The 19,746-nt window shown below is 40.2% G+C and overlaps 1 protein-coding gene across 1 annotated transcript; it reads left to right on the top strand.

The window, feature by feature from the left end:
* Positions 1 to 3,011: 3,011 nt before the first annotated feature.
* On the top strand, positions 3,012 to 19,152 carry ECI2 (enoyl-CoA delta isomerase 2). The gene is made up of 10 exons (XM_010187401.1): positions 3,012 to 3,058; positions 6,966 to 7,128; positions 8,397 to 8,495; positions 10,073 to 10,252; positions 11,115 to 11,184; positions 12,986 to 13,088; positions 14,655 to 14,775; positions 17,283 to 17,372; positions 18,044 to 18,187; positions 18,997 to 19,152. The coding sequence occupies exons 1-10, from the start codon at positions 3,048 to 3,050 to the stop codon at positions 19,150 to 19,152; spliced, it is 1,137 nt and encodes a 378-aa protein (XP_010185703.1). The 5' UTR covers positions 3,012 to 3,047.
* Positions 19,153 to 19,746: the final 594 nt, after the last annotated feature.

Below are 19,746 nucleotides of genomic sequence, written 5' to 3'. Positions count from 1 at the left end.
CTGATAGCAATACATTTTAGTTATTCCACACTAGCTACAATACAACGGGGTCTTGCTACACGATGAAATAAAATTACTCTGGCTGCTAAGCTGGTGTTAACCTACTGTTAACCTGCTGCTGCGACCCACTAACTTGGATTACCACTAACCTACTGCCATGGGGCCTGTTAGCAGTGATAGCAATGCAGGGCTTAACAGAGTGAGCTTGTGAACTTACACGGGAAAGTACAGGCTGCTTTGTGCGCAGTAGCTGCCCTGAGTTAGTTGTCTTATTGATTGTAAGGTGCAAAGGTTGCTGTTATGAAAGGTGTGGGGTTTTGGTTTTAACTAGAAGGAGCAGCTCAATTATTTAACTGTTTCTTTCTTTTGTAGTTGCTAGATTTTAGAAAAGGCACCAGTTACTGAAATTTGGACATGCAGAAATTGTTAGAGGCAGTCTCTGCTTCTCCATCTTCTGAATGAAGACTGAATTTCATCTGCCCATGTTCTGAATTGCTTTAGTTTTAGTGGCAGAGGATCTTGAAAGAGGTGCATGCAAATGAGGGGAAGTGGAAGTTTTCACATGGGATGGTTGTGGAAGCAGATGCAGGCTTTTTTGAGATGACAGAGGTTGCAAAGGAAGATGTTCATGTTTCAGATATGGTTACTCCTCATTTCCCAGTATAAGAGAAGAAACTTGAAAGGACAGGATTAGAAATTAGCAGCTGAAGTAATTTGTCTTTGTTAGTGTCTGAACCGTTGAGCTGAGGTTTCTTTAGCACGACACTGTCACTGCCTGCCACACAACTCCTGTTTGTAAGAAAGTCTGTTTGTACAACTTACACCTAAAAGTCTGACAAGATACTGTAACAGTCATCATATTCATTTGATAGACACTCATGAAAAACAAAATAATTCTGCAAAGGAAAGAAAAATAAAATGGAAAAAAAACCAACCTGAAAAGAGTTTATGACAAGAAATAGTATGTTAAATCCAGTGAGCTGAAGTTCTTTGGGAGAAGGCTGTAACAGGATGGCATAAAGAAAAAGAGTGTTGCTGCTACAGCTAGAAAAACCTCTGCCCAAAATTTCTGTGTGAATTAGCCATCCACCCCCCCATACCACTCCTTTTTTCTCCAACAGCAGAGGAGAAATGATTGCTCCAAACATGCCACAGGCTGCTAAGTTTGCTTTGACACTGTCAGGTGCCTCTTCTTTTCTGAGCTCAGCTCTAGGTAGCTTGTATAGAGAGAATAACAGGGGGACCGAGAGGTATGGCAGAAATTTGACATTAGCCCTCTCCACCTTCAGGTATATGGGGAAAGCTCTTACACTGCTCAACCACACAGAACCACAGAACGTTAGGGATTGGAAGGGACCTCAAAAGATCATCTAGTCCAATCCCCCTGCCGGAGCAGGAACACCTAGATGAGGTTGCACAGGAAGGCGTCCAGGCGGGTTTTGAATGTCTCCAGAGAAGGAGACTCCACAACCTCTCTGGGCAGCCTGGTCCAGTGCTCTGTCACCCTCACTGAGAAGAAGTTTCTTCTCAAATTTAAGTGGAACCTCCTGTGTTCCAGCTTGTGCCCATTACCCCTTGTCCTATCATTGTTTGTCACCGAGAAGAGCCTGGCTCCATCCTCGTGACACTCACCCTTCAAATATTTATAAACATGAATGAGGTCTCCCCTCAGTCTCCTCTTCTGCAAACTAAAGAGACCCAGCTCCCTCAGCCGCTCCTCATAAGGGAGATGCTCCACTCCCTTAATCATCTTTGTAGCCCTACGCTGGACTCTCTCCAGCAGTTCCCTGTCCTTCTTGAACTGAGGGGCCCAGAACTGGACGCAATATTCCAGATGCGGTCTCACCAGGGCAGAGTAGAGGGGGAGGAGAACCTCTCTCGACCTACTCACCACCCCCCTCCTGATACACCCCAGGATGCCATTGGCCTTCTTGGCCACAAGGGCACAGTGCTGGCTCATGGTCATCCTGCTGTCCACCAGGACCCCCAGGTCCCTTTCCCCTACACTGCTCTCCAACAGGTCATTAAGCTATGTGAGAATTTGTAAATCCTTAATAAATGGATGACTGAAGCCTGAGACTGCTTGGAGCAGGAACATTCCATGGCAAGGACTACCCCGGTCATCCCACTAGGGAGGGCTCATGGTTCCTCTGCTGTAGATGTGTGTGTGTGTGAGGGAGTCTCATTTGCTTGCTCCCCTACTTGACTTCGGAGCAGCCTCTCAGAGCAGTGGTTGCTGGTGCTGGAGCAGACTTGATGAAGTGCTTGGGGTAAGTTTTTTGACTTCTGAACCTCTTAGAACAGTTGAGGCTCTGCCTGGTGCCTTGGAAATGGTGATGGGCTGGGCAACGTGTGCCGTCTCCTATTTGCCGGGACACTGGAGAGGCACCAAATCATAAGCTTATCTTAGGTTATAACCAAACACTTGGTGCTTTGTTGTTTGTGGAAATCGACTCCTTCATATCCTAACTAAAAAAAAACAACCATAGAATTATTTCTACAGTAGCAGCAGCAAAACAGCATTTTGTTTAATCTTCTCTTAAGATGGAAAGAACATGAACAGAATTATTGCCACTTGATGATGCTGTAATAGCAGCTCTGTGTGAAATGGTAAGGGGCAGTTACTATGCTGCTCACTGCTCTGCATGAGGAATTTATGGCAAGAGCAGCACAAAAGATCACAGTACCTTGAGATAGTGATCATGTCAAAGGAGAGATGTCGTGTGCGTTATCTGAAGCATTACACAAAAGATATCCACATCTTCTATTAAGCAAATGTTCCAGTATCCATCTGAGTGACAGTTTAATGTACTGCTTATTTCTGTCTGATAACACTTCCTATTCTTTTTTCTTCCTTATCCCTCTAAGCTAGTTACAATAATGTGAAATGAGCATTTTCCAGTTCTGTCAGGAGTTTTAAACCCACATGTTTCTAGCACCACCCGCTGCTTTTAATCCTAATACGATTTTAAACTGCTTTTGTCTGTGCTTTATTTCCCCAGGTTCTACTAACTCTGTAAAGAAATCCTTTATTGAGTAAATGGAAGATGGAGTTCAGGTATATCCATCCCTTTCTTTTGTTGAGCATGTCTGATGTTTCCTATGCGAAGAGATCTTTTGGCTTCTGTTTAGTCTTAATGAGGAAACTGCTAAGTTGCTTTAAAAGTTAAAAAGTTGCCAGTCAGCATTTTACAAAAAGTTGGCATTTTTAACTCTATAGAAGTCCTTATGCAAGTGACAGAACTACACTGTAATGAGGGGCCCTGCCTTTAACAGGCTTTGCAGTATTTGATAAACGGTGAGAAACAGCAATTGACTTTAAAAATCTTAATTAAGAGGCTTATGTTTGAATGTTTCTCAGGAAAAGAGAAATTTATGTGAACAGGTAGAATGAGTAGGATGGACTTGCAAAATATCCAGAATGACTGAATGGGAACAAATTGATGTCCAAGGCAAGGGAATGAAGATCAAATGATTGTCAGCCTGGATGTTCCAGGTTCAAGCAGTGATCCTCAGGGTTTATCTCTTTTTTTTCAGAGTGTACAGCTTGCGAAGTACCAAGTGAATGATCTTGCAGGAGTGCGCAGGCATTCGTCCTGGACTTTGTGGCTGCTCTGCCAGGTTGTGACTCCTCTTGCCTCTCTCTCTGTGGTGGGAGCTGGTTTTTCACCCAGCTCGGGGAGGTTGCTGGGCCCTCACCACTCTTCTGTGGGTGCTGGTACAACAAAGGTAACTTGTGGCAGTACCAGCTCATTGCCCACAAGGTGCAGGGCAATTAGGAGGCAGCTTTGTGACGGAAATAATTTAGATTTGTTGCAGCAGGTAGATGAGAAGAGGGAATACAGAGGGGTTTTTGATTGCCTTTCCTAGGCTTCTTTTTCTGTTTGAATTGAAACAAGTGCAGGTTTGACACCAGTAGCTTGTAAGTCAGGTTCCACCTCTCTGCCTGCCTTGTATGATTTCAGCAGAATCTTGTGTGGTTTCAGTGAGGCCTCTGAAATGAGGCCTGCATTTGCTCGCTGAGGGAGTAAGAAGGATTCAGTGTCGCAGCAAGAGAGCAGCAGATGGAGGGAATAAGTCTTCCCCATAGTGGGCTGCAGCAGTCTTTCCTGCTCCTCCGTCTTTAGGATTGTGGCATGGCATCCCAGAGACTATACAGTGGTCTGTTGTGTGTGCTGACAGATAATAAGGAAGAGAACTTGTGACCTGCTAAGTACCAAAAACCCGTAACCCTGAATACATGTGTGTATGTACCTTCAGACTGGCTGCTGTGCCATTTCCCTCTCCCCAACTGCCCAGCTTCTACTCTTGTTAATTTATGGTCACTATAAAATTATGTATAGAAGATATTCTTAAGGCTCTTTATAGTATTGACCATAGTCAAGCTGGAGTGAAGTCTAGATTGTCAAACATGTTGTAAACCCGAATCTCCTTTTTTAAACGTTGAATCCAATTCAGTGTAGTCACTGCCTAGACTAGCAAAAAATATTTGTACCGGATACGCAAATCATCTTGCTAACAGCAGCATTCAAGTAGTTCCAAGGATGACTAGCAAGATTGGAGGAAACAAAAATAAATCCCAAAGAAACCACTGGTCCTCTTCCTGCACTCTCCTTTTCCTCTTCCTATAAATAAGAGTTTAAAAACACGTTTGGGGATAGGATCTGAAAGCAAGCAGCATGTTCTGTGACTCCAGGACAGACAAATTGAAGATACTCAGTATTAAAAAAACTTGTTTCTGTGTCTGTTTAGGCACGCTTTTTCCTGTCAAGGGACTTTTATTGATGCTGGAGGTGAAGTCCACCAGTTGGTTAAATAGCCTCCTGGCTGGGTAAGGAGTAAACTTGAGAAACTCTGAGAGAGTCTTCTGAGCACAGCAGTTTGAGTGGTGGTCCAGCTGGCAGATGGTTACCCCACGTCTGTCTGGGTGCGCTGCTGTGGTGATAAAGGCTTCTAGCTGATCAGCCTAAGAAAGAAGACCTTTTCTGTTCCTGCAGCCTTTTTTTGTTAGCCTGTTCCACTTTGTCTTGTTCGGATGGATTTCTTTTTACTAGCTTAAGGTTCTGAAGCAGATTCTGGAATTCTTTCTTTTTGAAAGAATTTCTTTATATAACAGAAAATCTTCTTTCCGTTTCTGTCATTTGATAGCCCTGAAATACCAGGAACTTAGATTTTATTATTACAGAGGTGCCATAATAGGACATAATCCCAATAGATCTTACACACTTTTTTTACAAGACAACTGAAACCTTCTATCTGCATGAAATGAAAGAGTAATAAAATGAATTGGACACAGTTGGCATTCTTTATGCTTCCTGCCTGCAACTTTTAGACTTGCAACAGAAAATAAATCTTATTTAAAAAATAAGATCAATGAGGATATTTTTGAAGTAGGCAGTAAAATTCATCTAAAATTACCATTAGGGTGTGTCTTAAAAGGCAGAATTTTCATGTTAGATATGATTTTTAAATGATGGTTCTGTAATTGAAATGTTAACAGATTAAATTAATGATTAAACATTCTATCATTCTGCATTTTAGATAATAATTAGATTTTCAAATGTGACTGGTTATGAGATCTATCATATATGATGTTCTAACATGACAGCTATGTCTGGAAGTTAGAATGGGGAAAGGTGGGGTTGGTTTGTTTGTTTTTAACTAAAATAGAGAAGGAATTTTGATACATAAACTGCTAACATCTTAAAAATAGTAAAAATACTTATAATATATTACAGTTTAACCAAAGAAAGCTGAGACAACATGCTTTTCCCTATTGAAACAAGCCAAAATTATTAGACTTCTTGTCTTTTGATTGCAAACTCTGTTGAAGTAAACCTGCTCTTACAAAGCATTATAGGATTGGGTTAGGTTTAGTTTTTTGGAGTATGCTTTGAGTTTTTTGTTTTGTTTTGTTTTGTTATGGAATTACCTTTTTATTCTAGTGGACAGTTCTCTCCCAGAATATTTTGACCATCTCTTTTTTTACAAGCATCTGTAAAGACAGGCTGAGAGAGTTGGGGTTGTTCAGCCTGGGGAAGAGAAGGCTCCAGGGAGACTTCCAGTACCTGAAGGGGTCTTACAAGAAAGATGGAGAGGGACTCTGTCAGAGCATGTGTTGTTAGGTTGAGTGATAATGGCTTTAAACTGGAAGGTTGTAGATTTAGACTCAATATTAGGAAGAAATTCTTTACTGTGAGACTGGTGAGACACTGGCACAGGTTGCCCAGGGAAGCTGTGGATGCCCTCTCCCTGGAAGTGTTCAAGGCCAGGTTGGACAGGGCTTTGGGCAACCTGGTCTGGTGGGAGGTGTCCCTGCCCATGGCAGGGGGTTGGACTGGATTATCTTTAAGGTCCCTTCCAACCTAAACCACTCTGTGATTTTGCAGCCAGTCCTTTTCTAAAGTACATTGTGAAATTAGTCTTCACTTTTGCTGAGCAGATTGGAGAACCATGCTTTTATATTGAAGTGTTGTGTGATAGAAGCACACAAACATGAGAAGATCACACAGGTTTCATGCTCATTTATAGACACATGAAGCTGTTAATGTTGCATACAGAGATTTAAACTATTAATAAGTGTTCTGTGTTTCTTGTTTGTCATGGACAGAACCTGTAGGGCTGATTTATTCCAAAACCAGCGAAACATTAGTTTACTGCTGCTCTTCCTTAGTGGTTTGTATGGGATCATCTGGTATATTACTGCATTAAATCTAGCACTTTACACAGTAAAGAGAGACCATGTCATGTTCTCCAAAGGTTAACTATGTCGCAGCTAAAGCAAACTTCTAAAGCAGCTTTCTTGTAAATTTTAGTGTCATGCTTGTTGTTGTCTTAATCAGTGCAGATACAAATATGTAATGTTTTACATTTATTTTAAATATCTTTAAAAGCAGTATATTTGTTTCTCCTCTAGTCTTACACAAAAACCAAGCAAAGGGATTTATTTTTCCCCTTCCTAACAGGCGAGCACAAGCTGTTTGCGTTCCAGCAATTCACCTGCACGTGACTGCAGCCACCATGCAAGTCAGCCAGAAAGACTTTGAGAAGGCTCAGGAACAACTGAAGCGTTTGAAAAAGGATCCTGGGAATGAAGCTAAGTTGAAGCTCTATGCTTTGTTTAAACAGGTAGGTTTCACTTACTTTGTTTTGCAAGGGGCTTTTATAATCTGAGGGGATGGACCTGTGAAATATTTACTTAAAATAAGAGTTGTTCAAATGTATTGTGTCTTAACAAGCTTTTCATTTCAGGTGCTCAAGTTTTGTTCTTGAAATGCCAGCCCCTCAAACCCTGCCTGAATTCTGAGGGAAGCTAAACCTGTTTAATCTTATAAATCGTACTTTGAATGGAAGCCTTTTGTTGTGGTTTAAGCCCAGTGGGCAACTGAGGACCACGAGGCCACTCGCTCTCTCCTCCACCCCAGTGGGGTGAGGAGAAGAAAATACAACAAAGAGCTTGTGAACTGATACAGAAGACAGGGAGGGTTCACTCACCGCTTAGGGTCACTGGCAAAAGACAGGCTCAACTTGAGGAGAAGAGCAATTTAACTTGTTGCCAATAACATCAGAATAGAACAGTGAGAGATACAACCACATCCTAAAGTCAACACCTACCCCTACCCCTCCTTTTCTCCCAGGTTCAGCATTGGTCCCAGTTTCCTTACCTTCCCTCTCCCAGTGGTGCATTGGGGGTGGGAATGGGGGTTGCAGTCAGTTTATCCCATGTGGTCTCTGCTGCTCCTTTCTCTTCAGGAGTAGGAAGGACTCCTCACATTCTGCTTCCACGTGGTACCTCTCCCACAGAAGACAGTCCGCCACAAACTTCTCCGTGAGTGCCCACGGCTGCAGTTTTCTCACGAACTGCTCTAATGTGGGCTTCCTTTCTGCATGGTGCAGTCCTGCCCACAGACTGCTTCAGCACACATTTCACATGGAGTCACAGCCTCTGTGGTGGCAGCCACCTTCTCATGTGGGTCTCTGCTCCACCCTTTAATCTCCATGGGCTACAGGACCAATGCTCTTGCTCATAGTAGGGCCAACTTTGAAGTAAGATCCAGCTTAACAGATTCGATGCAGTGGTTTCTTTATTCACACAGCTTATACATCTTTGACTTTCTTTTTAAGTATAAAGATTCCACAGTTTTTGAGACAGGAGAACTTAACATGTATGGGCATTTTGGAACCTGCTGTGTCATTATGGTTGGGCGATTCTGAAAGCGCAGCAGCAGGTATTAGGAAATAGCAGACACTGAAAACTTCATGGTATGTGAACTGTCTCAGAACTGAATTCTGTATCCTGATCAGACAAGTATTCCTAACAGTCATTATCTTTTCTACCAAGGCATCTGAACTTTAATCAAAGGTTTAGATAGCTTTTGTTTCACTCTCTTTTTCAGGCTACTGAAGGTCCCTGCAATTCTCCAAAACCAGGTATGCTGGACTTTGTCAAGAAAGCCAAGTGGGAGGCATGGAATTCTCTTGGCAATTTGTCTCAGGTGACAATATCTAAAATTTCACTTAGATACTTTGTAGATTACTCTGAAATGCCTGGTCTGTAAGTAATGACTGATGTCTAAATATATTATATGGTACATTTTACGCTATATTGAGCAACTCTACTTCAGACACTAAAATGCTTTGCACTGTGATCTACTGTTTTGCACTGTAATTTCACTGCTTCAATGTTTGGAGGTTTTTTCCCTGTGTAAGCCTAGTTCTACATTATCACTACTATTTTCTACCAGTGTAAGATACGTATGCATTGCCTTTCAATAAGAATAGTGTTTTCCACACTAAGTTGTATTCTGCTCTTCCCTTTAAGAAAGTTGGATTGAGCTTCTCAGTTCTTACAACAAAAAGCAAATCTGGGAATCCAGCATATTGATAGCTTTGTCATTTTAAAAAGTCAGTCTGACTTTTCACGACTAAAAGACTAGGAAAAAGTGGTGTACTGAGAGCTTCTCTTCATTCTTTCTCAGTGTATCTTAACATTTTTAATACCTTTCACAACCTTTAGAGAAGTCTTTACTTCAGATGAGGTGAGCAGGAAGAACACAGATGCAGAGATACATAAATGTTCTTTTTTCATGCAGACTGTAGTAAGTCTGACATTGTATATGGCTACCACAGTTTATTCAGCTACTGTTAAATGAAGGAAACATCAGCTTCACGAGCCAGCTGTGACACTGCTGCATTAGGAGTTTGACTTTTTTTCTTTTAAAAGAAAGCATATTCATAATTTAATGAACATAATGTATTCTTGTGCTGCTTTAGGGTTTTTGGAGTGTTGTTTTGGTTTTTTTCCATTTATTTGGGGTTTTTTGGGAGGATGAGTTTGCTGCTTTTAGGAATAGCCAAGAAACACTTAAGGAAAATAATCTGCTCGTGAAGTTATAGTGGGGAGGGAATAGACAATTTAATGTGCTACAGATCATGGATTGTAGAGCTGTTCAAAGTATAGCATCTTTTCAAGAAAGTAACAACCAAGAACTTAGCATTATTTAAAATCATTGCCTACTGTAGAAATAGGGAGGAAGGATTTTTTAGGCTTCTGCGTATCATGTTTGTACTAAATGAAAATTAGCGTCTTCAAGCAATTTTAAAATGCCATAGACCTATTCCAGCAACACATGTTCTAAACTAAAAACTTTCATTTTGTTGGGAAAACTTCCAGCTGGAAAGGATTCATAGAAAAGTGTAAATGCTGGGAATGTGCCAAAGGTCTCTCTGGTAATCCTAGGCGTGGATGAGGGCACTTCTCTAACAAAATAAGTGTCATCATCCCAGCATCTATGCACTTTCATTTTGCTAATGCCTTACTGCTGCTTTCCAGATGATGTTAAGCATGATCTGCAGTGTTCAAATACAGCATTTTCCTCTTATCCTATTCAGAATGCTTGCTAATTGAGATTTTTTTTTTCTTTAAATTTTGTCCTCAAGCCCAGTTATTCACCTCTTCCCCCACCCTGGTACCCATTTTATGAATAGTATAACAAACTGATTTCCATTGTAGTCTTTGATAATCTTGTGTGACTCTTTTATTTTTCTTGTTTTTCTTTTTCTTTCATTACAGGATAATGCCAGACAGAAATATACTGAGCTTGTCTCAAGTCTGGTCTCTGCAGAATCTGCTGGCCAAAATACAGAAGAGGGCAGTCACGGTGGCTATGAAACAATACTAGTCACCACCAAAAATAATATCACAAAGATAACGTTTAACCGACCTGATAGGAAAAATGCCATCAACCATAAGGTAATGAAATTAACTTGGGAGGATTAATGATGTTTTCTTTCCTGGGTAAGCTACTTAAGTTTTTAAAGAATCATTACTACAGATTTAGAAGAACTGACTGAAGGATGGTGCTCTGAATTTTATGAAGGCTTAGTATCTTGACTCCGATGACAACCTAAGGAATAAATATCCAGTACAAAAAGGAACTATTCCTCGAAAATTTTACGGATTGGGCTTTTCTGTGTCTTTTTGAAATTTCTGGTTTCTGTTTCAAATTTTCAGATTTTTCTGGGGTTTTTTTTTCCAGTTTCTTATAGGATTATGGTCTGCACTAAACTAAAATGGCGAACTGCAGAAGCCTGTTTTGTGGATACAAGATCTGACTGTTGCCTTATGTGTAACAAAGCATACGCACAGCCTGCTTTGGCTCAGCGCTGTCGTGTGTCCGTCGTGTGTATGTCCAGGTAGTCTGGCAGTTCCTGTAGCTATCTCTATGAGGAAGTGCATCCTGTTGGAAATGTGATCGTCCTGTTTCACAGCTGCAAAGATACCAGAATAGGGACTTCACCCCGCTGCTGCTGATTCTTTAATTCTTGAACTACTTCTCAGGTTGTAAAGCTAGCTGTTTCCAGTTAATGTCTGTTTTCCAAAGGGCCTTATTTTGTCCTTTAGATTTGCATCAGAAGTCTTTGAGTATTGCAGGCATGTGTCTTTGGGGTCAGAAATACATCACATATAATACTTAACTCTCTGTGGATGCAATTTTTTTTTGTACTTAAAAGGACCATAGTTGATCTGTCTCTCAAGTTTCTTCTTGTCAGTGTGAATCTCCTTTTTAATCATTTTGATTAATGATTTAATTAATGATTTTCCTCTTCTGCAGATGTACAGAGAAATTATGAAAGCACTTGAAGAAGCAGGAAAAGATGACTCCACCATAGCAGTTATTACTGGTACCATACTTCATATGCCTCTCTTAGATTTGCTTTATGTTAAGCCAAAGTACTGTAGTGATGTGAACTGTCTCCTTGTATTTAAGCTAAGACAGAATTGTGTAAGAGAGGAGGCTCTTTCCTTGAGAGACCAAAGATTTTCCAAAGTATTTTGGCAAAGTTCTTTCAAGGTGGTGTTTCAAATTCTTTGGCAAGCTTGCTGTTATGTCACATCTCAGAAAGATGTTTTGAAGAGAGACGTGAATTACTTCTAAAGGCTTTATTACTTTTGAGTTGCTGATATATCTGCTCCACAGCATCTTCACTACTGCTTTTGAAATTCATTGGTATGGGTTTATTCAATCTTTTCTACCTCTAAAACTAATAAGAAGCACCTTGAATCCTGCACTGGCATGGCCACTAGAAAGTTTACACTGCATATTTACCTATCTATGATCATCAGAAAAAAAATGATACGTTACGTCAATTTTTTTTTCCTCTGTCTGCCAGAGGAAAGGATTTGCCAGGCAAGCTGCAACCTGGCCCAGCTGTATACATCCCACTCACCAGATGCGTGCAGCTGGATGACTGCAGTGACAATGTGAAAGGGCAGCCCAAACTTGTGCAGCTTGTGAAGTCTAGCTGCTCTGGGGAGATGCCATTTGGATTCTCTAGAGGACCCTTAGAGCATCTCTGATGCTGACTGAATGACACAGTAGCAAGGGCAGGCAGGAGGGACAGAATGCCTGAAGGCAGGCACTGCCTGTCTGGCCCATCCTTGTTGCAGATAGCTGTTAAATTAGGAAATTAGCCAAAGCTTAAGCTCTGGCTGGCAGCTAAGTAGCGGGGACACAAGGTGAATTTGGGCTTAAGCCCATTTACTCATTACTTCTGAGGTAATTGCATATATATTCGACTCCACTCATCTTTGCCAATACCTTGTATTCCCAGGATGCTGAACTTCTTTTCAGTAGCAATGACTAGGCACAGCAACCCTTAGGAAATGAGAAAGGCAGTTCACACAACTGGAATGTCTAGCACGTGTATAGCTAGGAGTAAATAGCAAACACCTCTCCACAAACCTTTTTGTTCCCTTTTATGTAGCTGGAAAGAGCACTGCAACATAAAGTAATGGATGTGCTAACCAGTGAAAGGTCCCATCCTGTGAATGTCTTCATGGCACATAGGATGATTTAGATAATTAAATGATGCAGTCTAGCTTTTAAACACTCCTTGCTTTTTTGGTTGTGCCTCACACTGACTTATACATTCACTAACAGGTTATGTGTTTCTTACTGAAGAATCTGTCTTTCAGTACAATGATTTCAATGCAATGCTGTCAGTCTTATCCTTAGAATGCTACGCCTTTTCCTTAATTACTCATAAAACCCATGAAGATTCTACTAAATATTAAATACATTATTCTTTCTGCGTTCCATTTTCCTGTTTAAAAGAAAAAGTTTCTCACATCTTACTGTGTGAGTGATTGTGAATTGACAGAAAAAAAAATCTGAGCAAGTGTGGAGGGAAAGAAGGAATTTTTTTTTTCCCATCTGACACTCTTAAAGAAAGAAGAGTGGGGTTTTTTACCTCTTTCAAATTTAATATACTTTGGCTTTTTACCTATTGTTTTTTAGCAAATTGTCAGTCAAAACTTATTTTTACCTTTAAGGTAGTGTGTATACTTTGAGACAATCTCTCTAATTACTTAATAATGTTAGACACTTAAAATGAAATTCTTTTGTAAATGTAATAAATGGAAGCTTCTCTTCTCTTACCTACTTGGAAACCATTTGTACATTTATTCTTGTGTTCTCTGCAGGAAAAGGAGACTACTATAGTAGTGGAAATGATCTGAATAATTTTACTAATGTCCAACCTGGTGAAACAGGGAAGATGGCAGAAGATGGAGCAGTATTACTCAGGTAGAACATCTTGGTTTCATATATGCATAAGTTACTGTAATTGGTAAAATATAATTTGCAGGCATTGTTAGAAAACACAACAAGCAGCACCCCACTTATGCTACGATACAGCCGTTTAGATGACTGTATCTAAGAGCTCACCATGTGTATAAACACAAAGATCATGTGGGAGAGGTAGTATTAATTGTGAGAAATAAGTGAGGGTAACATCAGCAGTATTTTTAAGTATAGTGATACTGAAGATGCGATTTCATTTTTCAATGCACAAAGTACATGCGGATATAATGACAAAACTGTATAGTTAGTAAGCTGCAGTGAAAGATTTCTTATATCCAGCAGCGTCTACACTAGCAGGACATGCCAAAATAGCTTCACTGTCAGACTTCTTTGGATAGAGAGTAGGTGTAAAGAACTTGTTCAGAATTGCCCAGGAATTCTGAGATCTTTCAGTCTGAATCTACCTGTTAAACTACTTTTATTTTCTAAGGCCGAGGAGATCAGGGACATCATCTGCCACCATGTCTGAAATGCTTTTTGGCACAAACAGCATGTTTCTTTCTTCCCTATTTAAGCAGATTTTGTCTCTCTCTTACTTCTGTATGTGATGATTTTATCCAAGAGATGCTTGCAAGTTGGATTGCTTCCTGAAGCACTTTGAATTGACGGAAAATCTAAAATACACAGAAAAGCAAATGATGTTTTTTATTTGTGTTTTAAAGATGAACTGCAAGTAAAGTGCTCGGTTTTGCAGCTTTTACTTAGGCAAGCTGGCTGTGGATCACAGTTGCCCCTACAAAGTGATAAGGATGCAGTCCCAGTCTATTGCGAAGCTGTTACTCGGTGGTATCTGGCAAGCGTTCCGGCTTGCAGTGCTTTGTAGGGTGTTCAACACAATGCACAGTCTCATGTGTACTTCATGGTCTTTCATCTTCTTTCTGTGTGAAGACTGCATTTGCTAGGCTGTTACTATTGCACAAGCACAGTGCTTTGTTACAGCTGACACACGTGCCAAAGAAGTGAAGTTCTTACAACACTCTTGGATTTTGGGAATGTATTTGCACTTCTCAGATGGAGAAGTGGCTGTGAAATGAAACAAAAGGCTGTTTCTCAAACCTGTCCAAAACAGCACTGTGGAATTCTGTGTTGTGGTAGAGTCACAGTTTTGGTGTCTGATGGGGGTTCACTGCAGAACAGAACCTGTGAAAGGAATGGACAGCCCATGGGTGCAGCTGGAATGGATGTATGGGCACAGGGCAAAAGACTGTCCTACTTAGTGAGCTGTGTTCAGTAACTGTAGCTGAACAGGACCGCACTTTCATAACTTGATTGCAGGAACTAGGAAAGCTGTGCAGTCATGTACGTGTTTGATTGTTAGTTGGTAAGGAAATGTAGGCATTTCAAATATTTCTTAGTTTCTTTGTTAGAATTCATTTGGGAAAGGGTCAAAAACATACCCTCAGTAGAATCTAGTTCATGGTTTTTGTTATGTGTTTTTAAAGTTGTTTATGTTTGGCGAAAAAGACTAGGATGTGTCTCTTCTTACATTCTGTTTTTCCTTCTCTCTAGAGAGTTCGTGGGTCATTTTATTGATTTTCCTAAGCCACTGATTGCAGTGGTAAATGGCCCAGCTATTGGAATCTGCGTAACAGTCCTGGCATTGTGTGACATTGTCTATGCTTCTGACAGGGTAAGTACATTACTTAGCTGATCCCAGGGCACTCTTTAAGCCCCTTTCTGTAGGGGTAATCTGACAGAAAAAAACACACGAGTGCAAAGGCTTTTTCTATCACAGCAAGGAACACCTCTATTCATTGCCAGCACAGGGGTGCATCAGTGGTGCTGGAGTTTCCCTGCTAGTTGTATAGTTATAGTTATCAAGCTGCTGACTTCAGTTTAGAAACACTTTACTATATCAGTGGTAAAGTAAGGAGTAGCTGATGTGAAATGATGGTTGTAAGGCCCCTTTGAGGTGTGGGAGGAGAAGCCAAAGATTGCCAACAGCAATTGGCGTTTTATCTAATCTGTGTTCCAAAGTAACTTTGGAAAAGCTTTGTTGTATTTCGCTTAAGATTCCTTTTAAAGTAACTTGCCAAATACATGACCAAAAGCTATATTAAGGCATAGCACAGAATCCCATTATATTGCCTATTTTTTATGTTCTCTGCTGTTCATTCACATAACGTTATGAAACTGATACAGAACTTAACCAAAGGACTTAATTAATTTTAGACAAGCTTTCGCTTGCAGAAGTACCTATGATGGGTGGTACTTTGACTCCTGCTTCAGCACTGTGTCAGATTTTTCCTCAAAGTCCCTGTTGGATTGAGTTTGTCACTATGAGACATAGAAAAATTGAGCTGCAAGGGACCGACTTCTTCTGCTTGCCCCATTACAGGATCAGCTAGGACCGTGTCACCCCTGACATACACTTGTATAACGTGCATGATTTATTCAGTCTATTCCGGTCCCTAGATCTCTCCTTTTACTAGAAAACTGTTGTGTTCTCCCTCTTCCTTCTCTCCCATCCAATCTTATTTTGCTGCAGAGTGAACCTATTGTTTCTTGTTCCTGAATTTAAAGAACAGACTATTTTCCTTCTCCCTTACAATAGCCGTAAGTGCACTTAGCCATCATCGTACTTAGATTGTTGGATATATCTCAAGTTTATATCCACTCTTTCAATCTTTTCCTTTTTTTGAGCTAAATAGCTGCAATTCGGTCATTTTTTCCTCACATGCTTTCCTAGGCCTGCAGTCACATTCCTCTGGACTCTTTCTAGTTGTTCTGTCTTTTTAAGTGTAGTGGAACAAACTGGATACATCGCTCCAGCTTGTGTCTGACTGGTGCGAAGTAGAGCAGAGGAATTTATCCACATTCTGCTGGCTGTATTTCTGTTATTTGATTTACATACTTGTGATCTGCTATAACACCTGCATCCCGTACTGTAGAGATGCCAGTTAAAGAGTTGTTCCTATAGTATAGTGTATAATGAGTTATTCCTGCCAAACTTTAACTTGTCCACGTTAAATAGTATTTCTGACTTGTACCTTGCCATTTTATTAAGACTGTTTGAATTCTAATCACTTCCCACTCGGCATAATATCACCTACAGCCATAAGTTGGTATAGATTTAGTTGAAGTTTAATCCAAAAAAGCATTAAATGTTTTGTCCTGTTAATATTATTCTTCTTTCTTGAATGGTTTGAGATTCACACTTGAACTTCCTTATACTGCTCGTATATATAATAATTAGTAAATGCATCTTATTTTTGCCTTGTATTTAAATTTTTTAAAACTCTGCATGCTTATGTTATTTTCATACGTAGTTGTCTTGACTCCAGTTCTTGGGGCACCAGTTAATCCTCCTGGTATAGCTGATCTCCCCTTGCTAAAGCAGGACCAATGACAGTCGCCTGTACCCTGGCAGGTGTTGTCTAAAATGATATTAATGTCACTTTCTTGCTAAAAAGTCTATTGATCTGTCGTACTGCATGGCCATCTGCAGTTCAGGAGGAGTTGATTACTTTCTATTACAGTGAAAGTTGCATTGACAACATGTGCACTCTCAGTCTATCAGTTCAGCTTTTTAAATGGAAATAAAGGCAAGTGTTTTGTTTTACTTGCTTAAAGTTGATATGAGTTGTCAAAACAAAATTCTGCAGTTCAGTTCTAACTTGGAATTTAGGGTATTCTTTTGTTTGAGCCTGTGATACATTTCTGCCACAGGTTCTTTTTAAATTTGCATAAGATTTGAGGAAAGAAGATTCAATTACTTGAATTTTTCAGGACTAGAATAAACTTCAGAAAGCAAAATGTTGTTTACCTCTGAAATTATTTGTGCTATGTATTTAATATCTTTTAGGGCAGATGTGTGTGAATGTCTTTTCTGAGAAGATTTTGCGCATGCAAATTAGTTTCTCTGAGTGTTGTATTCAAATAAAGGAGCTTTATCAGTGGGGTTGTTACGATAAGGGAATTGAATTATACAGACAAAGTCAGCTCTTGAGTGCATTGAGAGGAAGCAGCAGTGTTACCACATGGTGTTTAAAGCCTATTATAGTGACAGTTGAAATGTATTTCTGGTGAACTCTGTTACAGTCAAAGCTTTAAAATGAACACTAACTCCTAGTACTTCAGTCCCATGCTGTGTTGCGAGGTTTTCTTTGTTTCATTGTTTCTTTTTTTTTCCCCCAGGCTACATTTCACTGTCCATTTAGCCAACTTGGGCAAAGTCCAGAAGGATGTTCCTCTTACCTGTTTCCAAAAATCATGGGCGCAGCCAAGGTGAGAATATCTGCAGTGTATATGGGATCATCTGCCCTTTGTGTGTTGGTATCCTCCAATGTAAGAGCAAGTGGAGTCACAGCAAGAGGAGTCCTCAAAGGAATCTGTTCGCATCTTTTGAACCAAAGATCAAGAAATGTAATGATGGTATCAGCAGAGACACCATAACAGAGAAATGACCATTTCTAAAGCCGTACCGTCACACTGAAGAAAGTTTTCTTTCTTATGGCTTCCTCCATCTTCTTGAGACAATTTCTATGTGCTGAAAGGTTGTATCTTTCTTCCAGCAGTGGAAGGGAATGATGTAAAGAATGTAAAAAAGTAATTTTATAGCGGGGGTGGTGAGACATGAGAGCACGTTGTGCAGAGATGCTGTGAAGCCTGCATCCTTGCAGAAGTTTCTTCATCCTTGGAGATACTCGAAACCCAACAGGGGACAGTCCTGGCCAGCCTGTTTCAGCTGACCCTGCTCGAGCAGAGGGTTTGAACTTGGCAGTATCTGGAGGTCCTCTTCGACCTCATCTGTGCTGTCATTCTGTGCTCTTTTCAGAGGGCAGACAATAACAAGCAAGAGAGTAAAACAAATGTGACTTGGAAGCTGATGCCTTTGCTGTCTGATTACTCAAGTCTTGTGTCTCACTGAATCATGCTTTCTACTTTTCTTTATATAGGCAAATGAGTTTTTGATTTTCAATAAAAAGCTGACTGCAGCAGAAGCCTGTGCCCAGGGACTTGTGACTGAAGTCTTCCCCGAAAGGACTTTTCAGAAAGAAGTTTGGGCAAGATTAGAAGCTTATGCAAGCCTCCCCAAAAACGTAAGTATTCTAAATTTTTCTCCAGACCTGTAGCATTCCAATCCTCCTGCCAAACCTATCCTCTTACTTGGTTTCACTTAATCTTTAATTGAAATAACAAGGCTCAATATGTTTTCCTTCAGGCACAGATTTGTCCCTGTGCTGCTGGGAAACAGATACCTCTCTTCTTCCCTAGCTGAATCTAAGACAGTGCACTGTGCACAGCAATTCAATGGCTGAAAAGCCTACAAAACTAACTAATTAATCCACTTGCAGTCACTGTGTGCATGCCTTGGATTTCTTCTCTGAGATTTTTATTTTGGCAGTAGTTCAGCTCCAAGAGCCTTATCACTGGTTCTGCAATATTCATTGTACTGTGTGCACTGTGGGTGCTCAAGGTGACACTGAGTGGCATTACTTTTTACCGAGTTCAGCCATCCTGCTCACTAGTGTAGGTTTTGGAGAACTGCTTGAGCCACAGGGGTATTTTGTTACACTGGACAAGAGGAGACACTGGTGCCAGCTGCCGATGACGTAGGTTGCGTTTGGTAATGCAGACAATTGAAGAGGTTTCACTTCTTGTGCCCATCTGCTCTGCTCATGAGCACTTGGTGGACTGTGGTTATGCTTCCCATGAGCCTCCTCCACCTTATTAGCAGGCTTAGTAAGTAAATGCAGTAATTACTTCCAGCTAAAAGGTTGACTAAAAGCTAAGAAGTACAGTGTTAATACTACTCTGTTTGTATTCCAATGTGTTTACTGTGCTATTTTTGGCAACATTAAGGTGTAGAAAACATAACTTCCCAATGTTTCTCTCTTTTCTCTTCCAGTCCTTGGCAGTGTCAAAGCAACTGTTGCGAAGTACGGAAAAGGAGAAGCTCCATGCAGTCAACAGTAAAGAGTGTGAAGTCCTGAAGGAGAGGTGGTTATCTGATGAAGCTATAAATGCTATTGCCACCTTCTTTCAGAAGAAATCAAAACTCTAATCTTCACCAGTAGAATAATTCACCTTCTGGCAACAGCTTAATCTGCCCATATTGTTAATAAACTTTTTCTTAAAATAATAATTCTTATACCTTTTGATGTGGTATATTCCTGTTTTGAGTACTGCATCAAAACTGATTCATAAAATTAATACAATGTTATGTGCCTTGGATCCACTATGGATATTTAGGTTGGAGAAAAAGGGTTCATTATTCTACAGGCAGCAGTGATGGTTCTGAGTAATACTAAAGCAGACTGTCTTCCAAAAGAAGCAGCAGATTCAACAGCACTGTATTTTGATAGCTCTTCAACATTGTCTTATGAATGACTTTTTTTGATTAATCTGTGGAAGAGGAACTACTGTAATAATGAAAAAATAAATAGAAATATTTTAATTACTACTGTGCTGATTCTTACTCCTTCTGTTAAACATAGACAGTGAAACATCTGTAAGTTGTTCCTGTTTGCATTGATTGAAGAGTTATTTTTGCTGCCTCACAGCACTGCTGATTATTGTTCTATTTCTTTCTGACATTTAAAGTTAGATTTGTGTAACTTTTAAAACGTTTTTAAAAAAAAGTATCTGAACAACAAAA

This window comes from Mesitornis unicolor, unplaced genomic scaffold (assembly GCF_000695765.1).
Source record: "Mesitornis unicolor isolate BGI_N332 unplaced genomic scaffold, ASM69576v1 scaffold22976, whole genome shotgun sequence".
NCBI lineage: Eukaryota > Metazoa > Chordata > Aves > Mesitornithiformes > Mesitornithidae > Mesitornis > Mesitornis unicolor.
This window is presented reverse-complemented; position numbering and strand designations above follow the sequence as displayed.